A 23,125-nucleotide genomic window follows, 5' to 3' on the forward strand; every position below is an offset into this window, starting at 1 on the left:
CCCCCCTTCCCAATTCTTATTTGAAAAAAGGACCCCCCCCCCCCCTCCTGAGGAGGCCAAAATTCTCTCCGTCCTTACTTTATAGACAGATTTTTATCTTTTTTTATTTAATATCTTGTTTATCTTTTCTCACGTTTTACATCCCAGGCTTTGTAGAGTGGCATTTTCAATCTTTTATTTCAAATATACCGATTGAAAGACCGCGAAAAGATGGAGCACAAACTGGCAAGCGGGAGAACAATTTATTAAAGAACTCGGTAATTTTCAAGATGGCGGCTTGAGAGCTAGGTTCCAGGCTCTTGCTCGACCATGTCAAACAACCGTTCCCTCGGGACCTGAAATCGCATCAAATATTTAATTCTTTCCTTTTTCCCAACCACGGGATCGAGAATAGATACAACATTGTGGTGCCGATCCTTCTAATAACAGCGTCACTTGGAAACTTGTTCGAGCCTCCTTAACTTTTTGGTGAACGTTTTTTTTCTTCTCATTTTTGTTTTTCAAGATTGACTTCCTCTAATGCAAAGTTTTGCCGAATATCAGCGTTGAACGGCAATTGCAAGTAGAGAAAATAAACTAACTGGTTAATTTTTAATCTGGGATTGGCGTTAATAATACTTCTGATCCCGGGCCTGGAGACAAAGCTTATGATCGTTAACAAGCAGCTTGTTGGCTGGACACCTCCATGAGCTTTCATACACAGAAGAATCAAGGTCTACTCTATCCTCCAAGTAAAATTTTTGTGGTGAGTCATTCCACTCATTGTTTACGAGTGGGAGTATTACATAATTAGGGTTGTGCTATTACCAGTAGGCCTCCCTGGTGTAGCCAATAAAAAAAACGGTTTGCTTACATTGATTTTTTTTCCTATTTTAAGATGGATTATAAGCAGGGCCCCAGTTAGCCAGAGGAGGTAAGAGTAATATCAGAGAGGTTTTTTCTTTCTTCTTGAGGGCACAAGAGTCAAGTTAGCCAGGAAAAGCAGAGCCGAAACACAAAAATGTTTACACAAGCCGCAAAACAATGTACAACTGCACAATAAAGAGGTATGCCTCATCCAAAGGAAAACAGTGATTAGCGATTTCTTTGGAAGTGAGCAGGGTGAAAATCTGGATGGTGACCATCAGGGAATAGAGTGGTAAAGTGATGACATCACAAAAACTAAATTTATGAAATTATGGGATTTACTGAGATATTCTGAAAGTACATGATGAAGAATGGCCGCTCGGCAGGTATTTTTTGCAGGTTGCAGGTTGCAGGTTATAACTGGAAAACCGCTGGCACCAAAAAGAAAGGTAAAGCGATAGACTTGCCGTGACTGTTACATGAACAGCTAACCTTAAGGCCTAAAAACTTTTCTTTAGGCCTAATTGGGCCTAAGGTTAGCTGTTCATGTAACAGTCACCGCAAGTCTATCACTTTACCTTTCTTTTTAGTGCCAGCGATTTTGCAGTTATAATGAAATTTCAACCAGCAACATGCAACCTGCAACCTGCAAAAAATACCTGCCGATGGCCGCTTGCCAAAAATCAGCATATTGTTGCAATATGGGGGTAAGATATTAGCCCTTCCATGCTTCAGTAACTCCATACAAATCCTTGTAATTTTGTCTTGGTTCCAAACGGTTGGAACAAAGACAAAATTACAAGGATTTGTATGGAGTCACTGTAGCATGAAAGGGCCAATATCTCATCCCCAAACTGCAATAAGATGCTGATTTTTCGCAAATGGCCATTCTTCATCATGTACTTTCTGAAGATCTCAATGAATCCCATAATTTCATAATTTTAAATATTTGTGACGTCACACTTTACCACTCTATGTCCTGTGGTGTTCAGTGCCCCTTGGGGAGAAAGGCCATTAACTTGGCCTCCAGCCACTGTGATCATATGTAGGCAGAGTTTTATGATATCTCAACTTGAATCTCAGGCCAAGTTTTTCTCAAATAGGTAGTGTGATTTTCATCTCACATCAAACTCCTTGCTCTGTTGTGCTGTCCATCACTTAGTTTAATGACAATTGGGGAAGTTTGTACACTGTAAATCTGATACAACACTGACACAGTGTACCTATCATTTAACCAATGCTTAGCCCTAACAAAAGTGTTTTACAGCTCGAGCCTAACCTTTAAGAACCTCTACAAACAAACTGTGGCATATCCAAGGTCACCTGATATTTATGTAGAGACTTTTTTCAGACCTACAATATGTTATGGACTGCATGTCAAATCTACATGTTCATTAAGTTGTAAAAGTATATGTTATTCACCGGCCGGGAGGTCCATACAGGGGAAAAACTGCCCGAGGTCTCTGGTACGACCAAGGCCACAGGCTGAGGGCCATACTCGAGACGGAGGGCACAGTTTTTCCCTGTATGGACCGTCCAAGGCCAGTAAATAACCTGTTTATGTTTTTTTCTAAAAAGATGTGCTGGCTGGGAACCATTGCTTAAGGCTGGCCTGCAATGCGTATTATCAGAAGAGAAATATCAGGCAAAAACTCAATGATCGGTTGATTCTGTTCACAGTATTTATTAATTTGTAAAGCAACTCTGTTTACCTTTAAAAACAATAAAAGGAAAAAAATCAATTTTTGGTCCTAATGCCGGCTCATCACACAAGCTCATGCAACCAAGGCTAGGATTCCGCCCACTCCCAGAGCCAATCAGATTGCAGGATTAGCAGAATTCTGCCCGCTCACACATTGGGAAAAAATAAATGACAAAATATTCTCTTCAATGTTGATAAAGTATACTTCTTAGTTTATTTTGGGGACTTTATTTATTTAGACTGCTAAGCAAATTCCTTTATGTTTGTTACATTCAAGCTATGTCAGGCGTGACCAGTAGTTTTGAAATTTGAACTGAGTATTCAAATTTGCATGCCACTTTTGAACTTTGCGCTCGAGATTCTGAAATCCAGTGGATTTTTTCCTTCAGATTTCGAAAATAATTGACTACATGTATGAACTTTTGTTTTATTAGAAAACAAATGGTCTTGATATTAGCAGACAAGTGAAGAATTTTAAAAAAACAACAAAAACTTTGAGTTTATAAAACATGTTTCGATAGAAAATTCTGCCATCCTGAGTTAGTCAGAATAAATTTAGAGATGGAAGTATAGCGTGAAAATTTGGGAATCAAAATGATAGTTTACGATCGACATGGTGTAATTGTTGATTCAAAGAGAGCTGTTCTCTCTGAATATAAATAGCCTCTTTTATCTTTAGTTGAAAACTGGTGGAGGCGTGGTCTAAAACATGAAAACAATCTACTGAACATGAGGTGTGGCAATGTTCAGAATTCTGCAGATGTTTGAAAATGTGAGAAGCCCTATCACTGGTTAAAAGCTCCTTCACATGTGTGAGGGCATTTTTTCATGCTTGTGAAGGAGCATTTAACCAGTGACAGCATCTTTGGTTCCCACGATACATTCATGCAGTCAAACTTGACGCCAATGGAAAGGGATGGAATCTATACTGATCTTTTAACTGAAGAACCTCCAAAAATATATCATAATGGTATTTGAGCTGTGAACTAAACAAAAACTCCAATTCACTTTCTGGCGGAGTTGATATTCCTGGCTACAGTTATGTTCAGAAATTTGATCGATGGAACCCAAAATGCAGTTGGGCACTTAGCGCTTGAAGGTGAGATTCTACAGAATTACAAAAATCACTGTGACAGTAAACCACTGGATAACTGAATTGAATTATTGGAATGCAAACCTGTGAATAATGTAGAATACAATGCTCATAGAATCAACCGATCATGCTTTAATTAGCAAATGAGAGATATCTAAGGATTTCTTGACACCTTTTATTTTGAGCTTATGCTCTGGATAGAGGTGTATTGCTTCAGGCATAAAATTGTTACTGGGTTAGCATCCTCCGTATGACAGGTGATGAGAGTTCCTTTTCATCAGATTTTGCTCTCTGCTGTTCATTACTGATCTGACTTATATCTTCTGAGCTCATACTTGATTTGTCCAAATCACCATTGCTTATGAAGTCTACTCGACACCATGAACCTGTTGTACTGGATTCAATGATTGCGTCCAAAACAGAACGAGTGTATAGGCCTGAAAGAAAATAACAAGTGATTCAGGTGTCAAAAAGGTGGTTGACCTACTGTGAGACCCTGATAACACAATAGTTGCTTTATTTTATTAGCTATTGTTCACTTCAGGTTTTTTAGCACCATGTTTTCTTTATTTCAAATAATCTGCGCGTTTTAGGGATTGTTTCTTTGAGGATTTACCACAGATCACCCTAAATGAAGAATCAAATCAAAATGGCCTATGTGTAGCCGTACCAACCACACAGCGTCAAGATTCAGTGTTCTCATTTGAACCTGTAACTTGTAATACCCGACATGGGTGTCAATAGTTTCTGAAACCAAATCAGGCCAAAATAAATTTATAATTGGCCAATTATTTTTCCTGAGATCTCTAGATGAATAATCTTTACTTTTCATTAAGAGTTTACTAACCATCCTCAAAGGAAGCTGCACTGGAAATCGTTTGCAGATCTGCTATCCTACGATCATCTTTATTGCAAGACTCTTCAAATGCCCTCTTAATTTCTGACACCCATGCCTCAAGGCCAGACAGAAAAATACTTGGTGGGAGTTTTTCCACATTAAAATGCCCTGGTATGCAAGCTGTGTCACCATATATCAGTTCCTCTTTCCCACCATTTTTCATTCCATACAAGCTTCCATTTCTGGTAATCAGTTGTCCTTTGGTTCCATAAATAGTAACGGTTTGAGAATATCTTCCTGGAATGTGGGAGTTGAGAGTGACTGTTGCAAAGATGCCCCCATTAAGTTTCATCTGAAATGATGTGTAATCATCGCTCGAGATGTGACGAAAGCTTGAGATGCTTTCACTTTGAGTGATGAACGTTTTTAGGGTACCTTGCACTTCAACAGCCCTCTGGTTGGTTAAAAAAGTGATGATGTCGATGATGTGTGCCCCAACAGTAGTCAGCACACCACCACCCATTGCCTGGTCACACATCCAGTTATAGCGCTTTCCAAGTAGCGAACCCATTTCAATCTTACATTCGCAGATGAGAGGCTTTCCACAGAATTCATCTTTCAAATACTGCTTCATTTTTAAAAAGGCTGGAAGAAATCTCAGTTCGTGTCTAATAAGGGATAGAAGCTTAGGGTAATACTGGGCGGCTGTCACTATTCTGAGCGACTCTTCTCTGCTAAGACCAGCCGGAGAATCGCACAGAACATGTTTGCCGATAGAAAGAGCTTTCACTGCTACCTCGGCCCGAACATGCGGCGAGCTTGATACACACACTAAATCTACGTCTTCTCGTAAGAGAAGCTCGTCTATCTTGCAAGTGTGAAAGGGCACTTTGTATTCTTCAGCCATTTCCTTCGCTTGTTGTTTCGACGAGCCCCAAATTCCACTCACTGTAAATCCAGCTGAACGAAGAAGATGTAAAAGGATTCGGGAAGAACTTCCCGTGTCAACCACACCTACAGATGGCAGCATTTTGACCGAATTATCTGCAGGGATCTCAAAGGCTCGGAGCAGTTCCTGCATTTAATGGCTAGTATCTCAAGTGCTCGCCGCCATGTTGGTTTATCTTGCAACCCAGTGCCCAGACCGGAAACGGAATTTTAGTACTTTCCCTTGCACACTTGCAAACGTGATGTAAACAAACTTCTCCAAAAACATATGAGTCGGTGGTCTGATCACGTGAATTAGTACAAAGTGAAAACACTGGATGGCAGTAAATTCTTCATAAAGCTGAGTTTACCCACTGAAAACGGTGTCAGGGCTTGTTGAGATTTGTCAAGGGAGAGCTTCTTAACCAAACGTAAGACAAAAACAAGTAAGTGCTTCATTCCATTTTTGCAAACTAACACAATAGACAATTTTCCCGAGAGACATTTTATATAGATAAGAAAGTTTTGAACTAAATTATTACACCTTATTTATATTGCCATACGATCCTTTCCTTATTTCATTCGGTGAAAAAACGAAAAGTCTATGCGAAATTTTGTGAAACAAAGCTACCGGTAGACGAGCTGAAGCCTTCGTTAATCTGACTTTGTGTTCGCTTTTGTTTCTTACGTTGGCGATATCTTTTTGTTCCCTGGCTCTTTTGCAGTGTGCACCTAAATGGGTCTAAATGGTCATCTGACATTTCTCTTCTATTACTTCCTTCGTTTTCTTTAGTCTCAATTCAAAATACCTGCGGAAAAAATAATTTATGTATGGAACGAAGATACAGTCCAATTTATATCTTTTGGCTAAAGTTCAAATCGCTCGCGGTACACTTACAATATTTTGTGGGACAAATGATAGCTTGTCAAGTAATCCACGAACGCGTTAAAATTAATATGTCTTAATTTTAACAAAATGGGAAAGTAATCGCTATTATTAAGTTTTTTTTAAGTAAACCTTAAAACGCTACCGGTTTTTTCAGAAAAATTTTAGGAATTCGTAACATGAATAAAAGAGAAATGTAAGAACTTATGCTTAGTTGAATCGCAGCTTTTTGTGATCCAAGGGGGTGGGGTCATTTTTTGAAGTACCGGTACAGCTATGGTTCCAGTGATTCGCAGGGCTTCCCGTTAATTTTAAATGAGATTTTACTGCCCCATTAGTAAAATAATGGAATATGACCGTATTGAAAGGGCTATTCATGTCTTGCAATAGTTATCCTCATGTTCTTTGTAGTCAGTCGTTCAAGGTCATAAAATCAATGGTTTTGTTGTAAAAAAAACTAGGACATAAAAACTTTTTTCATAGATCTCAGATTATAACGTACACTTGCATTGGCCAAATCTGTTAAGGCCTCATTCATTACTGCTAAAGAGCACATGTAATGCCTACCTGCTATATAGTAGAACCTGTGCAACTAGTGGCCACTTTAAAAGACAGGGTCTAGCCATAAAAGCCTCAGTTAGTTGTCAGTTAGGTTCACTTGGCTGTTTGTCTATAGTAAACCAACTAACTGTTTGCAAAAAGTTTAGCACCCTTCAGTTTGCATGTAAGGTGGTCATTCTGGGCAGGACTTTCCTTTCCTTCAACACATAATCAATCTGACCAGAGGGGTCCCCAGTTGCTTCCACCATATCTGCCTCAATCAGCAGTTCTTTAAGGACAGAAATAAATTATGTGGAAGGGTTTTCGTAGCAATTGGAACGGGCGTTCCTTCTTCCTCAACTCCTCCAGCACCCAACCCCAGATGGTTGGCGGTTTTCTTAAGAGTCACGGGTTCCAAGGTCGTTGGCCTCCCCACTTGCGCCTTGATAGGGTTAAGGGTATTAGTATGGAATGGAAGGAATGTTTCCCCATCATTGTCGCCTGTGCGATATGGCACCCCTTTTTCACGGGAAATAATGCCTTCAGTTCTGGTGTGATAAGGAGTCCGTGGTCTCTATAATAATTAATTCAGGGCATTCCATGTCGCTGAGTATCATGGATTTGGTACGGTGTTTAGTTCTCATTTCTGTGAAACACAATTTTTTGGTACGGGCCTGTCATGTTCCCGGGGTTTCTAATGGCATTGCTGATGCGCTTTCCCGCTTTCAGATGCAGGGTTTTTGGGCTCTCGCCCCTGTCACTGGTCTACCAGATGCCTTGTACCATCCTGCCTTTGCTATTGACCCTTTGAGGGCGTAGGTCCTAACCTACACTAGCTGGGACCTTGCAAAGAATACCAATCGTGCTTACAGCTCCGGGGAAAAGCGTTTCTTAGCATTTTGCCTCATGAATCGTCTCCAAAGACCTTCAGGGGAAGTGTTACCAGCTTCTGAAGGTACACTTATTTACTTCACCTCTTATCTAGCTAGATCAGTGCGTCATTTAAACTTTGCACAATTAAACTTTATTTAGCGGCAGTTCGTAACCTCCATATTACAGTGGGGTTCCCCGATCCCATAAAGGGCAAGCTTCTGTTATGCAAAGTTCTTAAGGGAATTCTCGGATTTCAGGGCGACACACACATTCATCGCCAACTGGTTACCCCTCGGTTGCTTTGCGTTATCCGTCCTACATTGCAGTCCTGGCCAAGTCCTGGGGATTTTTCTATGATCTGCACTGTCTTTACTTCAGCGTTTTTTGCATTCTCCATTGTAGCGAGTTTACTTACCCGGGCATCAGTCAGTTCCGTTCCAGCACCGATCTTTCTACTGATTGCATTTGCTTCTACCCCAAATCTTGCTTGCCTGCAGTACATGACAGTTTGCATAAAGTCGTCAAAAACCTATGCGTTCCGGCGAGGGCACTACCTCACGCTTGCTCATACTTTTTCCCCCATTTGCTCCAACCACGCCTCCTCAGGGACCACTTTTGCCCTTTCAATCCAGCCACTATCTTACCAGACAGTTGTTGCTCAACTTCTCAGAGATAGCGCCATGGTGACCATTAATGGTCACCAGTATTTCAAAATTGTAGTTCATACTCATACCAGATCTAACCTTGATTTTAAGAATAGCCCAAAATAAGTAAAGTGTCAAAGCAACCAAGAATAATCTTTTAAATCAGAATTAAACTAAGATGTTTTCGTCTCAATTTAAGAGAGCCCCCTCTTTTTCACTAATAATTTTTATCACGGGCATATATTATCATGCATGAAGAAGATCTGAAAGTTGTTGTAATTTCAGTGGCTGCCACAGTATCAACCCAAACTCGTGAGCAGATGACCGAATTCTGGAGTAAACATTCCATGGCCCAGAGTGTTGAAGAGATGATGTTGGACAGTAAAGCTGAACATCTTACACAGCATGAACATCCAGAAGTACTGGGGATGTTACCATCCATTGAAGGAAAGGATGTTCTGGAACTTGGAGCAGGGATTGGGTAATTAAAACATTCCATTGAAAAAGTTGCACTTACTTGTAAACAACTATACATCAGTAAAAATACCAACTGGGATGAACTGAATCCTTGTACAAATCCTCAATTCAATGAATTAGTATTTAAGCACATTTTACGTTGTTAGTGCAACAATAATATCCTTTACACTATAGGCCATAAATTATTCGTAAATGGGGGCTAAGTAATTATTCTTTTGTCTTCATGCTAATCAATTTGTTACTAGCCTCATTAACATGAACAAATTCAAAAGAATTTTTGCTTCAAAGTGAGGCTATTGAGAATAATTAGCACCAAAACAAAAGAATAATTTCTTGGCTGCCATCATTTATGAATTCGGTCAATGCAAACTTCTGGCTTATCCCTGGTACTGGAATTGGGTGTGATGAAAGAAACAAAAATGTCCAATAAAATACATTGAACATAGCGTTCATTAACCTTTTGACACCCAAACCGGCCTAAACCGGCCAGACTTAGTATTTTACTCTGTCTAACGCCAGAGTATTTTACCCGTCAATGGGAAACCCCTGGGAGTCAATGGGTTAAGGAATAAAGAAAGACTTGGGAAAGAAGGTTACTAAAAAACTTTCCAGGTTCTTGCACCAAAAATTCCAAAATCTTCATCTGACAAAGTAAATTCCACAGTCCCTTCAATCAGCATCATCGAGGTTCCATTACATTTATTTTTTATTTTATTAACCCTTGACCTCTCAGATGCCCAAGGATGCCCCCAGTTGACAAGTAACATCGTCTGGTGTTGTACAGATTAAAATCTGTTGGGTCTCACTCCCTGGAGTCATTGGGTTAAAACAGTAGCCAATGAATCCCTTTTGATTTCCCCCCTCACCCCCCCCCCCCCCTTCAAAAAAAAAAAAATCCTTCCTTAGGTCAACCCCACATTCTTCAATTTTCCCCAGATATCAGATACATTAATTTTATTACTGGTGCCATACCAGGCACAAATCTTGTGACTGGTAAAACCCCATGACAGGGCTGCCAATTTTTTTCTTTTGAAAGGACATGTGTCCTGCTACATGTAAGTCACTATTTTGGGCGGACAAAAAATGTGGTCGGACATACAAAAAACAAAAAAGCAAAATCAAAAAAAAAAAGAATGAAAATAAACATATTGCCATTTAATAATTATATATACATGTATATATATCTGGAGTATAGTCTATCCTTTTGGTAGAGTGCTCCATGAGATCGCAGAGCGTAGGATATCTGAAGATTGCATGAACTAATAAGACATGACTTTTTCTCTGGCTCTGAGTTTCACGCTTAGTATACACAATCATCAGACAGCTACCTTTAGGGAGCTTTAGGGAGTGAAGAAAAGGACCTACTACGTACGTCACTGACGGAAACTTTTTTGTCCTAAAAATAATGTCCACTAATTCCATTGGACCACAGTTAGGCGTTGGTCAGACATGAGTAAATTAATGTCCGATGACCTAAAGTACCGCTTGAAAGTATTGACCCCTTTACCGCATCATTGCCGTGTCACCCTGTTGGGACTTTCCCTCGGTAGGCCAATTTTCTGCCGAGGGAAATATACGGCTAGGCTATATAGTTACCGCGGGAAAGTCAACCGAGGTAAACCCTCGGTAATTAAAATTCCACACTAGAGTTGCAAAGGGTTTCCGAGTGTGAGGGCAACAATGTGCTTCTGATTACCTTTACCCCGAGAACATACCAACCAATATGGAAACAATACTGTGACAGTGAAATATTTCTGACGTCTCATTGCATTTCACAAAGAACCTTTTCGTTTCGTTTTGTTTTGCAAAGTACCATAAGCCTCTGCTGTTGCATGTTGTGTCACTGCCTATAGCATCAAAAGATAAATGTAATTTTTTTCGTGCTTTTAACTTGTATGTTGCCTTGTGTTGTATTGTCTTGCTAGACTAGTGCAGTTCAGTTCCGTTGAGTGTGAGGAGCCTCTTGAAAACCACCTTTGGTGAGTGAGGCTACCCCTCTGATCCGCGGAATCCATAACAGTAGTATTTTGCTACTTGTACAATCAGGTAAATATCTCATTATGCACCAGCTAGGGTTCTATTTTTATTGGTATATATAACCCCAGTTGTTTATATGCAAGGTACGTCATCTTACTACTAACTTTGTTAACCAAAGAATCTGTGGCTTTAGAGTTGTTTGATTTTAGTCTTTTCCCCTCAGTTTTTCTTTGTGCTGTTTAGAAAGCCGAAGGCTAACAAAGTAGAATTTGTTATATCCTGTCTGTCAGTTCCAGTAGCTTCATAACTATATTGATAGTTAGGTGAATACCTTGAAATTAACGTGTACAGAAGTGCTAATTACATCTTTTTGTGTTAAACTAAATTGTCTAAAGGCACTAGTAAAATTGAATAGTGGCATGACTATTTGGGGGATGGGGGGTTGGGGGTGAGGGGGTTATGAAAATGCTAACCTTAGGCCTAAACACTATGCTTTAGCTAAGGGACCCCCTATCGTCACTTCCTAGCCCTCACCCCTCGCCCCCTACCCCCCACCTACGAAATAGTCATGCCGATGAATAGGAAAAAAGAAATGTTCATGGTTAGATTTAGGGCATTTTGTCAAGGGTGTTTAAATCGATGTTTTTGTAACTAAACTATTTTCAGACTCTTCTGTGTTGTATTGCCAAGATAGTACATGTGAATGTGGAGAGTCATCTTGAATAAAGGTTTTTTTTTTCTTGGTTAGTTTTTAAATGGTGAGGTTTTAAGTAGCAGTACTTATTTTTTCCTGAACTACTCTAAATGGCCATGTGATGATTTTGTTTCCTGAACCAGGCGATTTACAGGTGATATTGCAAAAGAGGCCCATCATGTTACTGCTGTGGATTTTATGCAGTCATTCACTGACAAGAATAAAGAAACTAATGGTGCAAAGTTCAGCAACATTGACTTTTTATGTGCAGATGTTACAAAGCTTGAATTGTCTGAGGGAAGGTACGACTCGTCGTAAACAGTATATTTTTCTTTATAGTTTGGGTGGGGCAGGTAAAAATCTGAGGTCACAGGTCTCTGTTTTACCAATCAAGAAACAAACCTATTTCAACATTCATTAAAGCTAACCTTAGGCCTAAAAACTCTTTTTTAGGTCTAATCAGGCCTTAGGCTATTTTTTTTAAATTAATAGGCCTTACCCCTTATGACGTACAGCACCTAAATTCTTTTGTTGAGTGACTACGTACTATAAATACCAGAATGCAATGTTTCAGTAGTCACTCAACAAAAGAATTGCGAGGCGTTACGTCATAAAGGGTACGGTCTATTGATATATTTTTATTAAACGCTACGTACATTAAAATACCTGCAAATAGATAACGTACATTTCACAATGTGGAATACATATACATAGCTTCCAAGCACTCTTCCTACGTAACAACAATTTAGTTAATACTTCGGAAATTGGCTAGGTTTCCATCTGCCCCAGGACTCTCATTTTAAAGAGGTTTAGGTTTTTTTTTTCTTTTCATCATATTCTAGATCACAAAAATAATGTAAGAAAATAGGAAATTGTTTATACTTGGTATTATTTCCTTTATTTTACATGTCCATTTAAAATATCTAGCTATGAAGTGATGTTGTAAGTGGGAGAAGACATCTGTTTTTAGTCCCAATACTAATTCTATGGAATATCAATTTTCTTTTCTTTCATTGTTCCTTGAATTAATTAATAGGCCTAAGGTTAGCTTTAATGAATTTTAAGGTTTCTTTCTGTATTGGTAAAACAGAGACCTGTGTTTGCACCTGCCGCTTAGGGTGAAATGTTTTAATGGAAGCAATGTTGTTATAACATCAGAATATTAAAATGACCATTGCCAATGCCTGACAACTCCAAATATTTCCACAGTTTGCAGACGGTTGTCTCAAAAAGGAAAACCTAAGACCCTGAAAACTTGAAAAAAAGTAACCCGAAACCCTCAAAGTTGGTTTTTAGGCCTAGAGTGTCATGAGGGGCAATATATACATGTAACAGGAAATGAAGATGTCCAGTCACACGTGGAGCGTGGTTACTCAGTTAAATATGGCGGATCATCCGGCTTTCACTTTGAAACAAGTTGTAGTGAACAAAGGACTTGAACTTCGCTTGAGGTAACTAAAAAAACCAACTTTAGGCCTAGTGTTAGCCAAATTGAGGGTTTTGGGTTACTTTTTTCTAGTTTTCGGGGTCGTAGGGTCTTAGTTTTCGAGACACTCTTTGCAGACAGGTATATACTGTGTCAGTAGTATTAAGTGATTTTGTGTTTGTAGGTTTTACTTTTGCATTTTACCATCTCTGCCTTCCTCCTTAGCTATGACGTGATATTCTCCAACTGGCTCCTGATGTATTTGTCCGATGAAGAAGTCCAGAAGTTGGCAGAAAATATGCTTCTTTGGTTACGAAAGGATGGATGTCTCTTTTTCCGTGAATCTTGTTACCACTCATCAGGGGACATGAAAAAGTCTGATAACCCAACAGTCTATAGAACACCCCAAATGTATACAGATCTTTTTGCCGCAGTTAAAGAGGATAAATCTGATGGATTCATTTCTGGATTTGAAGTTGTGACCAAGCGAGCGGTTGAAGCCTATACAAAGGTATACATATATTTCCACCGAAAAAAAAAATTTAATGATCAAAGATTAATTTTTAGTATGTCCATGCAGAGTATTGGATTCTGATTTGTTCAGGTATGCTGCAGTCTACCGTTATGGTGCCTTAAAATTCTAAGTAATGTGAATTATTCAAGTCAAGATCTGATTAAGTTTCTCCAATGGTTTTATATAGAGTACTGATGGAGAAGAGGCGTTCCCAAGTTATTTTAGTCTGAATTGCGGCAACTTTTTTGTATTCTCAACTTTCTATAGCACCTGATTATCTTGCTGTTGAAGTCAACGCCTTATGTCGTAACAAGAAATGCAGAGATCTTTGATCTTTGATTTGCCTCTACCTAACATATGGTCTTACTGTTTGGGGCCAGGCACCACAGATTTACCTTAATCAAATCCTTGTTTTACAAATTGTGCCTTACAATCTTATCTACTTTGCACCTTATAGATCTCCCGTCATCCCCCTTTTTGTTTCTCCTTGTTTCCTCCCAATCAGCTTGCTTTATTTTCAATCAGTGTTGATTTTAATGCATACAGATGTCTTCAATAATTCATCACCCTGTAATATATCTAAGCGAAATACATTTCATGCAGCACAAGATTTTCTTCCGCCAGTAATTTCTACACTAAATATTTCAGGTTAACCAATCAAATAAAGTCTTTTGCTAGATTTGGCACAATAATAATTATGGAATAGTATCTGTCCAGATCTGAGGAAATTACCCAAGTCATGCTTAAAGAATAAAAATTCAAGCCTCGCAGCGATTCATAGGCTAGGTCACTGAGTAAACACTGTAAAATGGCCTATTATAGCTAAAGTACTTTGTAATAATAAACTTGAACTTAGACAAGTTACACTGGATGATTAATATTACTGAAATTATGAATGCCTAATTGGGTGTTTTTCTGAAATTGATTTTGCTTTCATTCGTTTTGTGGGGAAGTCATGTCCATTAAATTAGCTGCTCACTTGGCCATCCTAAATTTATATAAACACTGTGCTGCACAGTAACCCGTAAATGACACTCATATCATCTTTTTCACAGCACAAGCAAAATAAGCACCAGTTTTCTTGGTTGTGGAAAAAGGTATCTATGAGGAATGGAGCCAAAGGGAGCATGCAAGAATTCCTTGATAACAATCAGTATAACAAGTCTGGAATATTGATGTACGAAAGAATGTTTGGTCAGGGATTTGTGAGTCCTGGGGGAATGACAACGACAAAGGTATTCAATTTCTTGATATGCAGTAACTTTGTCACTCCCACAAGCAATAAATATTGCCATTACTAAGTAAGAGAGGTGCTTTATTCTAGCTTTCTGCAGCTATTAAGTCTTATTATATCATGCCCTTAGGGTCATGTTTTGTGAAGAATGCATTCCCAAGTTAGGTGTAGTTGAAACATCAGGTGCTTTGACTCTCAGGCCTTAAATTGAACTTACAGTATGGCCTTCTGTTTCATGAGTTTATTGTTTTGTCTGCCTGGAACAACTTAGCGTGGTTTCATGGTTGTTTTTAAGAATGGCTTTAAAAAGGGCCTGAAAAATCTACATGTAGCTCTGTAATTTCCACAAACTTATGATTAATTTCATTTATAGATTACTGGAAGGATTATGAAATTTAGGAATTTATTGCTTTGTTGCAAGAGTACATGTAAATTACCATAACTTGGATATTTGTTTTGTAATATTTTGTAGGAATTTGTAGGCCGCCTTAATCTTCAGAAGGATCAAGAAGTTTTGGATGTAGGGTGTGGGATTGGTGGCAGTGCTTTTTACATTGCCAATGTGAGTATGTTTTGTGACAGCTGAGGGCCTGTCTTTTCAGGTTAAGCCAATCAATATCCCAAATAATTGCCAGTTGGTTTTGTGCACTCCTTTCTTGCTTGAGTTTTCCCATTTGTGCAAGTAATTATTAAAGAAAAGGTAAATGAGTTGTCTTGTTTTCCTGTTTAGACTTTTCATGCCCATGTTCTTGGAATGGATCTCTCAGCAAACATGATCAATTTTGCACTTCAAGCATACGAGCTTTCAAAATCTAGTCTGGTATGTATGTTAGTCTGTATATAGTCAGACCAGGACTGCATTCTGTGGAGACCAGGCAGGCCCAGTTGTTCAAACAATGGATAGTGCTATCCACTGGAAAAATCACTATTCAGCGGATACAGTAAATACTAGCAAAACCAATTGAGTTATCCACTGAATAGTGAGCTATCCAGTAGATAGCACTATCCATCGTTTGAACAACTGGGGCCAGTGAATGGGCATTGCACATCTTCTCATTTCTTTATTATACATGTAGTGTACTCATTTTTTTCACGTCATTGTATTCTCAAATTACTTGAAAAAGATCCATCCACATCTGCCACTTCCCTCCAGACCTTACATAACATTATTGATTGTTTTCAAATTTCCTTATTTTGTGTACCCTCTGATGATCCAACAAAATATACCAGTACTTATTATAAGAACTTGCATAATTCATTTTTTTTTAAAGGGCATCCAGATATTTTTCAGTTTGCATGGTTCTTATTCATGTTATACAACGTAAGTTCAAAGTGTACTTTTTTTGCAACCAGGCTCAATTTGAAGTAAGCGACTGCACGAAAAGAGAGTTCCCCCCAGGGAGGTTTGATGCAGTTTACAGTAGAGAGACCATCCTTCATATCAAGGACAAAAAAGCTTTATTTAAGAAAATACTGGTAAGTTGTAGCGATAACATGGAACTTGTAATGCAGTGAATCCATTGACTCCTCAAGTGCCAACAAGTAAAAATTGTCTGGCGTTAGACGTTATAAAATCTATCAAAGTCTCACTCCTAGTAGTTACATGTAATGGGTCAAGGGATGTTGAGCTCACCTCTTGGTATCTGATTGTGTTACATAATAAATTAAAGATGTTAGGATGGAGGACAAGTTATTACCTTTTAACTTGGCATCTTAATTATGAAGTCAATGTCTATTGTATCAATTTAAACAGAGCTGGCTGAAACCTGGTGGACAGTTACTTGTTACAGATTATTGCTGTAGTCCTGGTGAGCATTCAGAGCAGTTTAAGCAGTACCTTGAGCAACGGCAGTATCACTTGATTGACGTGGAAAGCTATGGGAAGGTGAGTTCCACAAATGTACACCTCTTGTAAGAGAGTGATTTTTTAATTGTAGTTTAAATCCAGAGGTGTTATCGTGGTTTACAGTAATTCTAGCTGTGTTTTCAACCAGTTCGTCTGCTTGGTCAGCCACTTGATAGAATTCATATATAATGGACTCTGAAAAGGATATGAAGTCCTGTAAAGCTCTAGCATGGGCTGCATGTAATAAGCTCAACAAGACATGGCATTCAACCCTCTCCAATGGAAAGAAACTATAGCTATTCAACAGGCGTATAGAGCCAATCTGAGACGTGCACCCTAACTGCACGTCAAGAAAAACAACTTGGACAGGACATGTACTAACCTACTCAGGCACATACAAAACATCCATTTGTCCAAACACGCCACTCTCAAACGTACATGTACATATGGTGACATCCCGCCCCTCTTGCATATGCTCACATTAGGCGGAGACTTTGATTTGCTGGCCATTGCCATCGGGCTGCAGGGGAGTGAGTGATACAATCCCTGCTTCTCTGGAGGCCTGATGGCCCTATATATCCAGTCTGGGGAAATTTCTGGAGGTCCTGTCGAGGAATTCAGGTATAGAGAGGGAAGATCTGGTGGCTGCTGTGGAGGATCACATGGTGTGGCAGAGAGTGGTTGAGTGTGCCCTGACCCCTAGGGCTGCTAGATGATGATGATGATGATGAAATTCACAAAACTTAATAATTGTTAATACATGTAAAACCAAAAAAGCTAATGTGATAACCACCAAAAGCTGAATAGATTAGTATTATGGTAATAGTAGCAATACCTTACCTTCCTGGTAAATGTTACATGCGCAATTCTGTGATGATTCAAAACCAGTTCCTTAGCAAACCTGCATAGGCATTTCTTTGTGTTGTTAAGCTTTTAGAATTAAGGTCTCTTTTGTGACACTGTTTTACGGCAAAAAGGGACAGATATTAAGAAAATTAAAATGTGACCGTTAATATTATTGTTTACAGCTTTTGCAAGAAGTTGGATTTGAAGAGGTGACTGCTGAGAACAGAACAACTCAGTTTGGCCAGATCATCGAAAACGAACTCCAGAATTTTGAGAAGTTGAAAGCTGAGTTTATAAAGGTATCATCCAGCTCCACTTGTTTATAGGTGCCACAAAGGGTTAATATTGAGGCTGCGTCCCCAAAAACCATATAAACTCTTGCACAAATTTATCAGATTTGGGACATCTGGAAAATCCTGTCATGGACGTATGTACTGTTTGAAAATAGGTGAGGTGAGGTGAATATTACAGAAATTGTAAAAACTTTGATAGATGGCCAGTCTCAATGGTATCTTTCGTTGTGATTGTGTCAATTTATCGATTGGTTCAAATCTGCCACGCACAACAACTCCACCTGTGTTTTCAATTCGAATAGTTGAATAACAAGAAGTTAGTGTTATGAGTATTTTCAAACAAAAGCAACCCTTTTATGGAATGGCGTGCCAGGACACTGAGATGATGGTCAAACCCCATTGCCGTCACTAGACATTTTTGACAAATTTTAAACAGTGCTGGCTTAATTTGGTCCGGTTAAGTACAAACACTTCATCAAAAACTCTGTGTATGTTTGGGTGTCTCGAAAACTAAGACCTTTAGAAAAACTAAGACCTAGACCTCGTAAACTAAGACCTTGAAAACTAAGACCCCTAGAAAACTAAGACCTCGAAAAATTCTTGGTGTATAGCGACATTAGGTTAACCGAGTAATAAACTGAACTGAACTGCAGAACCCTCTTCGACGACAAGTCTTCCGCCTGGATGGTACTTGCGGACCTCTTGGCTCATTTGGTCAGTTGAGAATCGGACTACCTTGTGGGAGGTCGCGGGATCAAAACCCCGGTGGAACCAACATTCAGGGTCTTAAAAATAACTGAGGAGAACGTGATGCCTTCGTGAGGACATCTGCAAATCGTGAGACTTTATAGTCTTCTCGGATAAGGACGATAAACCGTAGGCCCTGTCTCACATCGCTTGCGTGTGATATTAAAGAACCCACACACTGTTCTAGAAGCCGGTAGGAGGCGTAGTCCCCTATGAGGTGGTCTGTAACTCATTCTGTTCTGGGGGCACCTTTGCATACTACGTGCTATTCCACTGAAGTTGTAAACGGCACAGCTTCCATTTGCGCCACAAAAGCTGTCTAGTTATTAACCCCGAATAGCCCCAAGGCGAATGTTCAACTACATATACTTCATTCACTCTTATCGTGTCACGGAACACAGGCATGCCGATGTCTAAATTCAGTGATAGTTCCAGTTACATCTCGGATTATTGAAGTGTGTTCCGACAGTCGCTTTGGAAACAAAGGAGAATGGTAGGGAAGGAAAAAATAGGACTGGAGTTTGAGTATACGAGCATGTAAATCTTGATATGGTTCCAACAAGCGCTGAGTACAGGATTGAAGTTAATCCTTGTCGGGTGTGATGGGTGGGGTTGATATCTGGATGGGAGACCACCGAGATATACGTGATGTGATTGCCTTTCGTAGATGCCATATGCCCCATTGGGGGCAATAAGGACTAATATATATATATATATATGCATCTTAATGCCTTTTTACAATCGGATATGTCGATCGAGGCACCCTATAAAAAACATGATCCGACTTGTCCGTCGCCGAAGATAGTTCATCAATAATGAATGACTTCTTACATGTAGTTTTCTAGGGATCTTAGTTTTCGAGGTTTTAGTTTTCTAGGTCTTAGTTTGCGAGACACCCGTGTATGTTTTTCTTTACTTACATTTGCTTTTCTGTAGGACTTTTCCGAAGAGGATTATACTTCGATGCTAACGAGCTGGGCGAACAAACTTTCAAGATGTCAAGGCGGTGAACAAACGTGGGGTGTTTTCCATGCTAGAAAACCTGCAAGTTCATAAATTCCTGGTAGAGCCTGCATTGCACTGCACCATTGTAGAGTTTGCAGGAGCCGGTCATGGTACTCCTTTTGTTATGGAAAAAAATGAAAGTGGGAAATGCAAAGAGAGTTTCGAATTTATCGTTGCAGGCCAGTGCATACACTATTACCTCCTGAATTAACCGAAAAGGGTTTTTACTGTGACAAAAAAAGCAATTTTTCAAATGTGTCTCGGGTTCTGAGATGTTTTTCTACCAGAAAGCATTGTTCAACATGGTGTAGTTGGCTTGTATTATGGAAATTCAATGAACTGAATTCAGTGAACTCTGTAGAGAATTTAAATGAGAATAACTACTTTTAAAAAAATCTGACGGATAAATTATTTTAAGGTCAATATAACGTGTCATGCGTTTGTATCGTAAGTTTTAATATAATTATCTTGGTCGTCATTGTTGTACCGTTCTTCATTCGCATCTGGAAAGCTGACACTTAACTACAGCGAAACTGTTGCTTTCAACAATTTGATATTTTTATATAGAGGGTAATGTAAATATGTAGTAGAGATAACAGAACTTGTATATTTACCCGTTAGTTTAAGTCTCATAAAATGAATGTTCATTAACCGTTTGATATATTTTGTATACAACTAGTGAGGACAAAATACATAGAAAAAATAAAGTGATTGTTCTTGTTATTGAAATTCGCATGTTTTTTTTTTTCTTTGTTGTTGACTGATTCTGGTGGGTAATAGGATTCGAGAAAAAAACGAGAGGAAAATAAAACTGCGTGAAAATTCCCTCGGGAATTGGTTTATTGAAAGTACGTGAATGTCCCAAAGAGGTTTAATGGAAAAGTCATATAAGACACCACAGTCATGGAATTTGAAAAACTGAAGGGGCTGACCGATTCTCCTTCGTATAAATGCTCCGCCCTGCGGGGTTCGGATTGCATTTTCCTAGGCTTGGTACCAGGTCATCACGGTTCAAAGATATTTGTTATGCAAATTAAGTAGAGTATAAAAGGACCACGTGGCCTTTCACAAGTTGTGTTTTTTTTCGCGCGCTACAGTAGCCAGGTCATCATGCCAAAAGACAAGACCGATTCGACTGTGATTTCTGTTGAAGAGTCAGTTGGAACTCCGCTTGCGACCGGGTTTAGAGTGTTTTGAGTCGAAGCTGGACTCTTTAGCCGATTCAATGGCTTTAGTATGTCTGACTCATTATCTCGGTTCACTCAACCGCGAGCGGCCACGTCGTTGACTGCTGTGGATGAGGACTCTCTTCTCGATGAAGGACCTTCGAGTGAGTTTGACCCTGCTGCGACTATCGCTGACGGAAATGAAGATGATGAAAGTGCCGCACTTTCCTACGAGGGTCTCTTTAATGATGCAGAAGATTGGGACGTTCCATTTTTTTTTATCTGCACCCTCTCCCCTCCCCTTTGGAAGTAATTTTTCCGACAGGTTCCTTTTTCTCTGAAATCAGATTCCGACAGCTTTCTGACATTACAAAAGAATTCCTTCCATAGGGGGGGGGGGGGGGGGGTGCAGATGAAAAATGGAATGTCCCATTGTGGACCAAAGGTTCATGAAGGAGTTGCTAAGCGTATCAACAGCGCTTGTACCAATAAGTCTGTTTTGCAAAACCGAAGTCAGTTATTACCTTGACCACTGATGCTTCCAAATCAGGCTGGGAAGCAGTGTGTAATGAAGTTTCAATTAGTGGCCTGTGGTCCTCAAATGAACAAGCTTTGCATATTAATAGGCCTTTTGCAACTAACGATAACATGGTACAAAATCCGCCATGCTGGAGGGCAAGATCCTTAGTATTCCCCCACTGGGACATGAAAACAAAGGCAAGTCAAGCTTGACTGGTTCAGGTCTCTTTGTTTTAATGTCCCAGTGGAGGAATACTAATGAGCTTGCCCTCCAGCATGGCGGATTTTGTACCATGTGATCGTTAGTTGCAAAAGGCCTATTGCTTGGAACTTGCTGCGATTCTGCTTGGTGTTTAGTATTTTGTTCAGTCCCGGTATTGCCTTGTGAAAGGCACGACTATTTCCTATATTAATAATTTGGAAGGTATGGTTCCTAGTTTGCATGCAGTGTCTAAATCCGTTTGGGAATGGTGCTTGTCTCATCACTGTCTGATAGAGGCATACCATGTTCCTGGAAGCTCCAATGTACGAGCAGACTTTTTGTCTAGGAACATGGTGCTGCGCATTATACTAAGAAAATCACAATTATCCTGCAGGTAAGTAACCTTTGTCTAATTTTGTTGTTGTTGTTGTTTTTTTTTTTGCAGCTTTCAGGTCTCCTAAATATTTCTAGAATGGTCACTCGACTTCCGGTTACAATCTAAGTTTGCCAAGTAAGGAGTTGGGACAACGTCGTTAAAATGCGCAGTTGAAGGCTTTTTTATAAAGTCTATTCGCTTGTGTGTCGTTTCACTGTCAATCAGATTAATTGAAATGTGGCATCGCATTTACTTCAACGGCAATTGTCAGACTAAAATTTGCATTTTCCCAAGAAATTTGTTCGACATTTGCTCATTTCCTTCATGTTAACTGCAGGTATCAAGAGAGAGACAAGCTGTTACACGTAAATGCCAAATCTCTCAAGTATTGAGTTGTGAAACTGATGGTTTGAATCTGACGTCACGGCGGCCATGTTGGATTGCTCTCCGCTGGGAACTAAACTTTATCATTATGCAAATTATGCGAAAAGAAATTGTATGGTATTGCCATCCAACATGGCCTCCGTGTTACGTGGGTGGAAACCAATCTTTCAAAATGGCAAACCTGCAGGCGGGTGATAAGTACGTCATGTATGGGGACCGCGGGTGTCGGTTGCTACACCTGACGTTGTCCATGAATGCTCGCATTCTACCTAGACAGCAGCGACGATCTCAGCACTTTGCTGGGAGCAATAGCAAACTTAAGGTGTTCTTCCAAACCGCTCCATTCCAGCGAAGTTCTTTTGAGGTAAGGTTTAAGAGTCGCCTGATTTACAGGAGACGTCTAACTGAGAAGAAGTTTCTTTTCATGTTCGTCTCTTTTTGCTGGACTCCTGCTGTTCCTTTCCGCGAACTGCAAAGAGTGACGTGATGGCCGGCAGAGGATTGGGGAAACACAAGAGAAAGAGCATCTGCTTCATCTACTATTTTTACAGAGTTTGAACACTTTTCAGACAGAAAATTCAAGGAACTGCAAGGCCTGTAGATTTTTAAGGACTGCTAACTTTTCGTGGGTCAAATAAAACTCGTGACACTATTCAGACGATATCTACTGATTAATGCGGTCACAAAGAAACTTTTCCTTACCATCTCTAAACGTTAATGCAATAGTGATAAATAAATGACAATGAAAACATGCAAGTGCTTAGGAAGAGGATAAAATATAAAACTAGCTGAGAAGTTCAATTTACTGCTAAATTCTACTTGATGTCAAGAAAAGGGAGCTTTAATGATATCTCGAGACTGGTATCGAACCCAAACTCGCCCGGTTCAGCCGAACGGGAAACTTGAGTTGCCTCAGAAAAAGACTACAATGGTTGAGAGATCAACAGCTACTTTTTCGTTTTACAAGCATACTTTTGTGACACATTGCTCAGGGAGTAATGAAAATGATTTTTTTAGAAATCCAACGTGTACACTTTATAGTCGTTGATGGTTCCTCATGGCTATTTTTC

The 23,125-nt window shown here is 39.5% G+C and overlaps 2 protein-coding genes across 4 annotated transcripts; one reads left to right on the forward strand and one right to left on the reverse strand.

Annotated features, from left to right (window-relative positions):
* Positions 1 to 2,419: 2,419 nt before the first annotated feature.
* On the reverse strand, positions 2,420 to 5,633 carry LOC137997575 (glucose-fructose oxidoreductase domain-containing protein 2-like). Its single transcript, XM_068843675.1, has 2 exons — positions 4,489 to 5,633; positions 2,420 to 4,078 (listed from the first exon to the last, which is right to left on the reverse strand). The coding sequence occupies exons 1-2, from the start codon at positions 5,558 to 5,560 to the stop codon at positions 3,870 to 3,872; spliced, it is 1,281 nt and encodes a 426-aa protein (XP_068699776.1). The 5' UTR covers positions 5,561 to 5,633; the 3' UTR covers positions 2,420 to 3,869.
* A 77-nt stretch (positions 5,634 to 5,710) lies between these two features.
* On the forward strand, positions 5,711 to 20,137 carry LOC137997410 (uncharacterized). Of its 3 annotated transcripts, XM_068843427.1 has the most exons (12): positions 5,711 to 5,852; positions 7,562 to 7,787; positions 8,635 to 8,830; positions 11,641 to 11,799; positions 13,149 to 13,434; positions 14,493 to 14,672; positions 15,144 to 15,233; positions 15,402 to 15,491; positions 16,025 to 16,147; positions 16,425 to 16,556; positions 17,546 to 17,662; positions 19,340 to 20,137. In XM_068843427.1, the coding sequence occupies exons 2-12, from the start codon at positions 7,739 to 7,741 to the stop codon at positions 19,457 to 19,459; spliced, it is 1,542 nt and encodes a 513-aa protein (XP_068699528.1). In that variant the 5' UTR covers positions 5,711 to 5,852; positions 7,562 to 7,738; the 3' UTR covers positions 19,460 to 20,137. The 3 variants fall into 3 exon arrangements, with proteins under 3 accessions (XP_068699528.1, XP_068699601.1, XP_068699675.1); XM_068843500.1 differs by lacking the exon at positions 7,562 to 7,787; XM_068843574.1 differs by lacking the exons at positions 5,711 to 5,852; positions 7,562 to 7,787; positions 8,635 to 8,830 and adding an exon at positions 10,751 to 10,872.
* Positions 20,138 to 23,125: the final 2,988 nt, after the last annotated feature.

This window comes from Montipora foliosa, chromosome 1, assembly GCF_036669935.1.
Source record: "Montipora foliosa isolate CH-2021 chromosome 1, ASM3666993v2, whole genome shotgun sequence".
NCBI classification, from domain to species: domain Eukaryota; kingdom Metazoa; phylum Cnidaria; class Anthozoa; order Scleractinia; family Acroporidae; genus Montipora; species Montipora foliosa.

Excerpts from the sequence above, each read along its gene's own strand:
- LOC137997410 (XM_068843427.1), top strand. The coding sequence starts at position 7,739 with ATGAATCGTCTCCAAAGACCTTCAGGGGAAGTGTTACCAGCTTCTGAA. Across the intron at positions 16,148-16,424 it reads CTTTATTTAAGAAAATACTG|AGCTGGCTGAAACCTGGTGG; the intron begins GTAAGTTGTAGC and ends CAATTTAAACAG. Across the intron at positions 16,557-17,545 it reads ACGTGGAAAGCTATGGGAAG|CTTTTGCAAGAAGTTGGATT; the intron begins GTGAGTTCCACA and ends TATTGTTTACAG.
- LOC137997575 (XM_068843675.1), bottom strand. The coding sequence starts at position 5,560 with ATGCAGGAACTGCTCCGAGCCTTTGAGATCCCTGCAGATAATTCGGTC. Across the intron at positions 4,079-4,488 it reads TGCAGCTTCCTTTGAGGATG|GCCTATACACTCGTTCTGTT; the intron begins GTTAGTAAACTC and ends ATTTTCTTTCAG.